This window comes from Mus musculus, chromosome 2 (assembly GCF_000001635.26).
Source record: "Mus musculus strain C57BL/6J chromosome 2, GRCm38.p6 C57BL/6J".
Taxonomy (NCBI): domain Eukaryota; kingdom Metazoa; phylum Chordata; class Mammalia; order Rodentia; family Muridae; genus Mus; species Mus musculus.
The window spans coordinates 156059350-156069501 of record NC_000068.7 but is presented as its reverse complement, the minus strand read 5'-3'; the positions used below and the strand labels follow the sequence as shown (position 1 = coordinate 156069501).

At 50.8% G+C, this 10152-nt stretch overlaps 1 protein-coding gene and 1 long non-coding RNA gene across 3 annotated transcripts; one reads left to right on the top strand and one right to left on the bottom strand.

Moving 5' to 3' along the window:
• Spag4 (sperm associated antigen 4) lies at nucleotides 1-4314 on the bottom strand. 2 transcript variants are annotated; one of them, XM_006499540.4, is made up of 12 exons: nucleotides 3850-4314; nucleotides 3264-3368; nucleotides 2869-2935; nucleotides 2636-2697; nucleotides 2370-2413; nucleotides 2165-2190; nucleotides 1939-2047; nucleotides 1680-1755; nucleotides 1450-1565; nucleotides 964-1131; nucleotides 276-365; nucleotides 1-182 (listed from the first exon to the last, which is right to left on the bottom strand). In XM_006499540.4, the coding sequence occupies exons 1-12, from the start codon at nucleotides 3920-3922 to the stop codon at nucleotides 24-26; spliced, it is 1095 nt and encodes a 364-aa protein (XP_006499603.1). In that variant the 5' UTR covers nucleotides 3923-4314; the 3' UTR covers nucleotides 1-23. The 2 variants fall into 2 exon arrangements, with proteins under 2 accessions (XP_006499603.1, NP_631890.3); NM_139151.4 differs by having other exon boundaries at nucleotides 3-182; nucleotides 3831-4289.
• Nucleotides 4315-4887: 573 nt separating this feature from the next.
• On the top strand, nucleotides 4888-8592 carry Gm39970. The gene is made up of 3 exons (XR_866890.1): nucleotides 4888-5497; nucleotides 7375-7534; nucleotides 8570-8592. It is a non-coding gene; the product is annotated as a predicted gene, 39970 (long non-coding RNA).
• Nucleotides 8593-10152: the final 1560 nt, after the last annotated feature.

The following is a 10152-nucleotide window of genomic DNA, read 5'->3' as shown; positions in this document are numbered from 1 at the left end:
TTCTACTCCAACCATCGGCATTTTTAATGGGGTCCCCCTGTGACCCCTGTGGCATTATCGTCTGCCCACTCTGAGGTCCGCACACCATGAGCACGGACGCGATATAAGCACGTGAAGCGGGGATGGCCCCAGTTGCTTAGAATCTGAATCTTCACCTTGGGGAAGGCAGAAGGAGGATCATTCTGGGGAGACAAATGGATCATGCCAGTGACTGCCCTGTCACCATTGTCCTCCCCATCCTGCCCGGACATCTCAGCCCCCAGAGAGAAACACACCTGGAGGTGGAAAGTCTGAATTTCAGATTTCTGCACATCAAAGATGAATTTCCCCAAGAACACTTCAGTCTCGTCATCAGCTTGGAGCCCCTGGGGGATGAAGTGTGTGGAAGAACAGTGAGGCCCAGAGGGAGGGAGAAGGGAAAGCCAACTATTCCACAGTATGCGTGCTCAGGCTTAGGTTCTCATGGTAGGGTGTGTAGTTTGGAACATAGGCTTAAAGAAACCAGTGATAGCCAGGATGTCCTAGAACCAGCGATGCTAAGTCAAGACTGTTAAAGTCAACCTGAGCCGCATAGAGTGAGCCTGTCTTAAGCAAACAAATTAGGCTATTAGAAAGATGTTAGCAGGGCTAGAAAGACTGCTCTTACAGAGGACCCTGGTTGGGTTCCCAGCACCCCCACCCTCATGGTGGCTCACAACTGTTCTTAACTCCAGTTCCAGAGGGAACACCTGACTTCCTAGGGCACTGAGCATACCCGTGGTTAAGTTGTGTGACTGAGCTTGTAATCGCTCATTGTACTTCATAGGTCTTACAGGTGCAATGGGATAATATGAGTTTGGCAAACCATACCTAATATCTGGATGTGGTTATGCTCATTTATAAACCTAGAGCAGCCAACAACACACCACTGCCTCGTGTTCCTGGTCAGAGTTCCCCCACCTCCCTGCACTCAACCCCACTCACATAGACTGCAAAGTCCCGAGGCGCGCTGCTGGCCCCTCCGGTGTGTGCCACAGTGGGTGGAGGATGCTGCAGGGTGATGTCGCTTAACTGCACATGACCTGGCAGTCGGATCACCACCTGGCCTTTATCACCTTCAAAAGCCCAGCAATTTCCAGGGAACACATCTGGCTGCAGGGGTTTGGGCAGACCGTCAGAACGTTAAGACAAACCCAGAAGACCAATCTTAGGGCCGCTGCTCAGCCCAGAGCTCTGCCGGCTGCCCTGGTTTCTGCCTAGCCAGACGAAGCAATGCTGGGTCTCTTCAGTGTTAAGTCCAGATTCTGCCTGGTTGGCGCCCTACCATAATATGCCAGATTCTTCTTCCAGTGGGGAGTGCCTCCTGGAGCCAAACTGACCTGGGCTCCACTCCTCCCTGCACCAGGCTGACTCCTGTCCCCAGCTCTTGCCCCTTGGTACTGTCCCCAAGCCCTCTGGCTCCAGGCCCACCTCCAATATGACAGAAGGCGGGCGGGCATAGTTCCAGAAGCTCAAGCGGTTCCAGAAGTAGGCAGTGTTCTGGTCCTCGTAGTCACTGGACGTCTTCTCCAGGTCGATGGAGGCTCCTGGAACAGGCACAAGTCAATTTCAGGGGCTCCTACTGGGACTTCTCAACAGCGCGGTAGAATGGCTGTCTAGGACCGTCACTCCAGCTCTTTCCACATCTCTCTGTGTCTTACCCACAGAGCTCAGTGCATAGTCAGGTTTGCGCACGAAGTCTTCATTCAGCCTCTGGAACACGAGCTTGGCCACTCTCTAGAAAGGCAGAGGGTGACCCAGGAGGACTGTGAACTAGCTTATAGGCAGGCCTGCTTCTCAGTAACTCGATGCTCTGAGGTAGGAACTTAAGGGCCTTGAGAAAGATTCCCCACACTGGGACCCAGTCTTCCAAGTGAACACAGCTAGACCCCTGAGCCTCCCAGCTGGGCCATAGCCCACCTCACTGTGGGCTGCACGAACGCTGGACACCTCCTTGTGGAGTTTATTCAGTTCTGCCTGGAGCTGCTGCAGTTGCTGGCCCTGGGAATGCACGCGGTGGTGGTATTGGCTGTAGTTGGGAGGTGGGTACCATGCAGTTAGCTACCTGTCCCTGTGCATTCCTCTCAGAAAGCACCCACAGAGGCATTGCCAGTGTTGCCCAGGCCTGCCCCAGCTGCCCTTTCACCTTAGAGTCAGCATCTCCGTAGGTTCCTGTGGAGGAAGGGACCAGTAAGCACCCTTCTCTGTCAACATTGCCCTACCATTCTTGGTTGGCCCATGGGGATTTATACTCAGTGCTTCCTACACTGCCCCCATCCCAACAGCCCAGGGATGCCCCCCACATACACACAACCTCACCCCACCTGGAGACATAGGTCTCCCCAACTCACGTTCTCCAAAGGAGGGATCAGGTACAGGAGCCCCCACCAGAGTGCTGGAGGAAGAAAAAGAGGAAAGGTGTCCTCTGATGTAAGAGGACAAGGAAGAAAGCAAGGAGTTGGGGTGAAACCTAGGGCTGCCGGAGCACACTCGGGAGACCAAGATGGGGGGGGTCACTAGAATGGGCTGAAGGCCACCAAGACGGAGTTCGGGGGGGGGGGGCTGGACTTGGCCCCAAACCTGCAGAGCTGGGTCCCAGGGAATCGATGCTCCTCACCTGCCAGAAAGATGCTCAGGAGCGACACAGCAGTGAACAGGAAGCGGATGGAGCAGATTTCCCTAAAGAACAGGAGTGGAAGCTGCTGCCTAGAGGCCCTGAACCACTCAAGCCTCGACCGTGGGGGTCCTAGACCCGCCCAGTTTCTGGGAACTCAAGCAGATCTGGATCTGCTCTAGCCTGGGTGGGGCCAGCCCTGCTGCCCTTCCCTGAGCCCTGCCGTTCCCTCTGACCTGCACACACAGACCAGCCCATCGACTGCCAGGGATAACACCATGCTCAGCACCTGAAAGAGGAGGCCTAGGGACGGAGACCGGAGAAGCAGCTCAGAGAGGGTGATCCATGAAGGTGAGGTAGTGCAGGTTCAGAAGGGCTCAAGAGAAGCCGGGGTGGGGACTGGGGTGGTGCGGAGGACAAGAGTCTGGGGCTCAGGAGGCAAGGGTCGTTTGGGGAAATGAGCTGAGGCTGGACACTAGGGCACAGGCTCGAGGAGGAGAACTGGGAACAGGGGCGGGGGTCCGAGAGCAGAGGTCAAAGGGCATCTGGGCTGGTTTCTCTGACTCAGACTCAGCAGAAATGGGGTTCTGAGTGCCAAGGTCAGAGGGGATGGGGCTGGCCTGGCTCGTACTCAGGAAGCTCTTGGACACCCTCGGGGTAGGCATCTCCTGCCTCAGATCCAGGATCGGGAGAAGGTTGAGTTGTTCCTCCAAAACTACAGAAGATCCAGACGGTTCTGCAAGAGCCCAGGGCACCATTGAGGTTTTGTGCACCACAGGCCCGCTCTTCCCCTCGGGGCCCGGGCGCAGGCTCCTGACCCTAGTGCCAAACAGCTGGGCAGCCTCTCAAACAGGCTTTTAGTCCAGGCCTTTGCCCCAGGTCACACTCCCTGCACACGCCCAGACCCGGAGCTGGAGAGTCTCAATCAGTGGAAACCGCCCCCCAGTCTGAGTCCCCGTGCGGCCGGACTAGGGTCACACTCACGCCGGCCCTGCGGCACCTCCTCAGCCATGCCCAGGCACAGGATTTCCTCCGCCCCCTCCCGGGACCGGCCATGGCACCGAGCTCGCCCCCGAGGGACACGTGTCGAGCACGTCCCCTCGTGAGCCAGGTCGGGGCTTCTGCACCCAGGTCCGCGCCGGGCCCCGCCCCCGAGCCCGCCCCGCCCTCTCGCCCCCGGGTTCGACCCCGCCCGCACCCGAGGCCCCGCCCCTCACGGTTGCCGCGCCACAGGCGGTCTGCCCATTGTGGCTCCGAGGCGCCAGCTTCGGCCGAGAGCTTCCTGCCCATGTGTCTCCTCCGGGCATTCCTGGGCTTAAGGCGGGCTCACCACAGCTCGAGCCCCGGGCCCTTCTGCCCTCGGGCTCCCCGAGCTCCGGCCCAGCGGACCGGCGCCCATTGCTGTCCCCCGAAGTCGCGCTGTGGGAACTATTGCTGTTCTCGCTGTAGAAGTTGGGTGTGTGATTATGAGAGGATGCGGCCGAGCCTGAGCGGGGGCTCCGCCGCATCCTGACCTGGGCTACCCCTCTGGGAAGCCGAAGTCGCCGCAGCCAAAGCCCTCGGCCCTTCCTCAGCTGCCTCGCGCCGCAGGGTAGCACCCTGCGTGAGCCCCGCGGCGGCTCGGCCGACCCTCCCGCTGCTGTGCTGTTGTCACCGTCACAGAGGAGCCGCGTCACAGAGCGCCCGTGACGTCACTGGGAGCCAGCAGCCCATCCCCCTTTCCTGATACATTTTTGTTCATGGTTTGGGTGTGTGTGTGTGTGTGTGTGTGTCCATCCAGAAGTTGATCTCTGCTGCTGTCTTCTCCTGCTCCCCACCTTAGCTTTCGAGATAGATTCTCTCTTTCTGAACCTGGGGCTCACTTTTTTGTTTTGTTTTTTCAACTAGGCCCCAGCGGTTCTCAATCTTCCTAATGCTGCGACCTTTAAATACAGTTCCTCATGTTGGGTGACCTCCAACCATAAAATTATTCTCATTGTTATTTCATAACTATATTTTTGTTGGACTGGAAAGGTGGCTCAGCGGTTAAGAGCACTCACTGCTCTTCCAGTGGTCCTGAGTTCAATTCCCAGCAACCACATGGTGGCTCACAACCATCTGTAATGGGATCCGATGCCCTTTTCTGGTGTGTCTGAAGACAGCAACTGTGTACTCATATACATAAAATAAATAAGTCTTTAAAAGAAAACCTGTAATTTTGCTACTGTTATGAATAAACTTTTGGAGATAGAGGTTTGCAAAGGAGGTCCCGACCCACAGTTTGAGAACCATTGAACGAGGGCTGGGACGACTCCATGGTTCCACTTGTCCCTACTCCCACAGAGCTTCAGTGACAGGCAAGTACCACAGCACCCTCTGTTTATGTGGATTCGGGGTTTACAAGCAAGTCCTCATGCTTAGGCAGCAAGCGTGAGGTTTATCCACTGGGCCATCTCAACTCCTCCTCTCTGTTCTGAGTCACGGTCTCTTACAAGTTTGACTAGAGAGCTAACCAACGGGTCCTAGGGATTCTGCTGTTTCTCTCTCTTCAGAGTCGGGATCACAGTCCCCTGAGCTCTGGTCTGTCGCTTTTTACCTACAGTGCTGGGTATCTGCACATGGGTCCCCGGGCTTCCGCACATTTTATTGATTATGACATTGCCCCAATCTCCTATGTAATTTAGACAAGAGGTTTTGCTTTGATTCTTTTGCTAGCCTGGTACTGGATATATAACCCAGGATGGTCCCGAGTCAGGACCATACTCCCGGTACAGTCTCCCAAGCCTGAGACTATGGGCATGTCATCATGTCCATCATGACCAGCTACAATGGCACCTAGATTTTGTTCACTTCTGTATCCTGCAGTACCTAGACGGGTCTAGCCTGGTAAGTGCCCTAGTATTTAGGGAAGCAGTAAATATTAGGAAGGAACAGAGCATCATCCAACACACTAAAACATTTATTATGGCCCCTCCTATTCACTTTTAAAACAGAGTCTCACTATGCAGCCAAAGCCAGTCTGGAGCTCAGATCTGCCTGCCTCCCCCACCTCCCAAGCTCTGAGGTAAAGGCATGTACCACAACTCCCAGCTGAGAGAGAGACAGAGGGACAGAGAGACAGAGAGACAGAGAGAGAAAGAGACAGAGACAGAGACAGACAGAGAGAGAATAAGCTTTAAGCTCGGCAACAAGTGCCTTTACCTGCTGAGCCATCTTGCTATCCTAGAACCACATTTTGAATAACTACATGCTTGTATCTAATTAATGTCTGTACCAGGAACAGCAACAATGTAGTGCAACCTGCAAGATTTACACAGGGAGTCTGTCAGCTCCCGAGGGAAAAGGACTTACTTCTCTGAGATCATGTTGCATCACAGGTTTGAATTTGGGAATCCTGACCCAGCAAGGTGGTAGCACACTTCTTTAATCCTAACACTATGGAGGCCAAAGTAGAAGGATCTCTGAGTTCTGAATTCAAGGCCAGTCTAGTCTCCATAAAGAGTTCCAGGACAGCTAGAGCTATATAAAACCACAATGACAAAAACAGAATTCCAAAATCCTGCACCCACCCGGTGTTTTTCTTCTCACATCACATCTTACTTAGAATGCTAATCAGCTTGGGGAAGTGGCAGTTCTTAGAGGCTGAGGTATAAAGACAGTCTGTTCTGCTAAGCTGTGTTCCAGTCCAGAGGAGGTTCTTGTATTGTACCAGGCTCTAGAGAGGTGACATTACTATGTTTCATTAGATTCCATAGAGCCCCGGAGGCAAGCAAAGCAGGAAGCCCATCTGACCCTGCCCTGGGTCTGTTCGAAAATTCCACTGGATTGCAGTTTCTCTGACAGAGGAAGGTGAAGCCTCCTCAGCATTTAAGTACCTTGTCATTGTCACCTAACCTGGATCTTACTTGAAAAGAGAGCGACCTGGCAGGAGAGATGGCCCAGTGGTTCAGAGCACTGTCCTTGAGGACTGAGTTCAGTTCCCAGCACCCACATGACAGCTCACAGCTGTCTGTAACTCCAGTTGCTGAGGATCTGGCGCCTCTCACAGACATGCAGGCAGAACACCAATGCACATAAAAAGAAATAAATCTCAAAGTAAAAAAAAAAAAAAAAAAAAGCAACCTTGGACCTCCTTAACCAACAGTACAAAGGGAGGTTTCCATGCCTGGCACTAGAGATTTTGGTAGTCTTTGGCTCTTGAGAGGAGCATTATCACCCATGTCACACACACACAACATTCACATGTATAGTACACTTCTTTTTTTGGGGGGGGGGGGTGGGTTCAAGAAAAGATTTTCTCTGTGTAGCTCTGACTGGCCTGGAACCTGCTATGTAGACCAGGCTGGCCTTGAACTCAGACAGATCTACCTGCCTCTGCTTCTCAAATGCAGTGTTATTAATATATGTGTTATTATTATATGGTTATTATAATGTCTTAATATAATTCTGTGTTATTAATATATGTTAAGTAAGCTTATAAAATATGTTTCCCTATGACGTTTTCAAGCTTCGTTAGTGTAATTTCTCTTTCCTCCTGCTGTGTTACCCTCGCCCCCCAGTTAGAATGACCTCCTGTTTTTCTCCTTTTCCACTTTAGAGCACCCATGTCCTATTAGAGCTCCCCCTTTCTACCTTCCTGCTTCTGTGGGATTTCAGGCTATGCACTCAATATAGACACATTCATTATGTTTTTGTTGCTGTGATAAGACTCCATGGTCAAGGATACTTCCAGAAAATGAGTTGATTTGGTCTTATGATTCCAGAGAGCTAAGAGGCGTCATGGCAATGAGGCACGATTGTCAGCAAGCAGCAAACAAGGCAGCTGGAGCATCCGACGCAGCGCACGGAAAGCTCTTACCTTCAACAGCAAACACAAAATGGAGCAAACTAGAAACAATGGCTCAAGCCTTCAAATTCTCAAAGGTTGCCTTCAATGACGCCCTTCTTCCAACAAGGCCACACCTCTTAAGCCTCCCCCAAACAGTGTTACCAACTGGGTACCAATTGTTTAAAGCTGGAGAGTGGGGACATTTCTTTCTTATTTATTTATTTATTTATTTATTTATTTATTTATTTATTTATTTATTTAATTTATTATATGTGAGTTGTAGCTGTCTTCAGACACTCCAGAAGAGGGAGTCAGATCTTATTACAGATGGTTGTGAGCCACCATGTGGTTGCTGGGATTTGTACTCAGGACCTTCAGAAGAGCAGTCGGGTGCTCTTACCCACTGAGCCATCTCACCAGCCCCAAGTGGGGACATTTCTCATTCAGGCCACTGCAATAAGCTACTGCCTTTGTCCTAGGTTGCCTCCCAGAACATGAAGGTAAGACTCTATCGCTGGAAACACCGTACACTTAGGACACTTGGAGGGATAGCACTGTAACTTTCCCAGAAGCCTCCTCCCTGAGGGCTAGCTCTCATAGCATCACAACCACTATACAAGAACAGTGGGAAAAGCAATCAATACTTCTATCCAGCTGTAACGCCTGTGAACCACAATAATGACCAGTCTGGCAAGACATCCCCATGGTACAATGTGGCATTATCATCTCAAGAGTTACCAGCAGCTGTCTAATTGGACTGAAGACCTGCTCAATAGGAAATTCATGCCTGGGATGGTAGACCTGGCCAACTCTCTGTGGCTGAAGTGGCCCTAGACCCTAGAGGAGAATCTACTACTACCATCTTCCTAAATTGATATGATTTCTTTCTTTTTTATTTTTTTAAAGATTTATTTATTTATTATATGTAAGTACACTCTAGCTGTCTTCAGACACTCCAGAAGAGGGCATCAGATCCAATTACAGATGGTTGTGAGCCACCATATGGTTGCTGGGATTTGAACTCAGGACCTTTGGAAGAGCAGTCTGTGCTCTTACCCGCTGAGCCATCTCACCAGCCCCATCGATATGATTTCTAATTGTATTCTAAATACTTGTTCTTTTGTCCATAGGGAAGTATAGCTCTTGTCTCTCATCAAAAGAGCTTGTTTTTGCAGCACACAGAGACTATACTACAAAGACTCCAGACTGGCTAAAATGCAGAGAGTAAGTGACAGTTGTCCTCCCCATTTGGCACATTTGTGTAGAGGACATGAGGTCCTCGCGCTCACAGCTAAGCACTGCGGAAAGGAGGGGTGTTGAACACAGTGTCTTCTTTCAAAGAAGGTGATGTACAGCCTGTTTTCCACCCAGAAGGCTGAGAAAAGATGTAGTTTATACCCTTGTGACCTCTGCACTCTGTGTGGCCTGATCCCGCCTGACTCCCCCAGACCCTTGTATTTATCTCAGTCACTCTCCCTAGACCTGTATTGAGCACTGTTTCTCAGTCAATAGAACCTATCTTTATGGAAGAGGCAACATGCACTTTCCAGTGACCTTTTGCATTATCTCTATGACCAAGACCATACTGGATCTCTCCTTAGACCCTTATGATGACACATGGAGTCAATCTACAGGACCCATCTTTATGAAAGAGGTCACATGTACTTTCAAAGAGGTTCAATGTAGTCATGCCTTAAGCTTTAGTGTATGCATGGGATTGGGTTAATTATCAACAGAAATATTTTTTCCAAGATTACGCTATACTTGAATATGCCTAATATAAACTTCCCTGTGTCAGACCCTACAGTTTGGACCAACATTGGCTAGAGTAGTGTTGAACCAGACTTCTTTCTTGCCTCCCTCAGATCCATACTGTGCTGGCCCTGGTGGTCACAGAGACCTCCAAATAGCTACAGTGCAACCTCCAATACCTTAGGAAGCATTGGGAAGAAGGAGTGGGTGGATTGGAGTAGCTGGGGAGGCTTCATCCATGGAATGTCAACAATATGGTCAACTTGCCAGGCGTGGTGGCGCATGCCTTTAATCCCAGCACTTGGGAGGCAGAGGCAGGCGAATTTCTGAGTTTGAGGCCAGCCTGGTCTACAGAGTGAGTTACCCAGGACAGCCAAGGCTACACAGAAAAACCCTGTCTCAAAAAAAAAACAAAAAACAACAAACAAACAAACAAACAACAACAACAACAAAAAAAACACAAAAAAACCAATATGGTCAACTAAACACGGGTGGCATAGCAACGCCAGGCATGCTAACCAGGATGGGGGATTTCATAAGGCTCCACGCTAGATGAAGAGCTACTGGCAAACAATGGCTGGCTGCGGAGGGAGGGAGAATCAGTTTTCCCAACCTGGTCTACAGAGCTAGTTTCAGGACACTTGTCTTGAGAAACAAAAAAGAAAACCTTGCTGCCAAGTCTGCTGACCTGACTTTGATTCCCAGGACCCAGTTCATGGACAAAGAGGACTCACTCCTACAAAGTTGTCTTCTGACCTCCATATATGCGCTGTGACATGTGCACATACCCACCAAAACAAACAAATGAAGAAATGTAATTCAAAAATTAAAAGCTAATCTAGAGGGGGCGGAGAAATGTCTTAGGGGTGAGGAGTGCTGCTTTTCCAGAGGACCAGAGTTTGGCTCTCAGTATTCACATCTGGACAGTTCACAACTGCCTATAATTCTGGCTCCAGGGGAT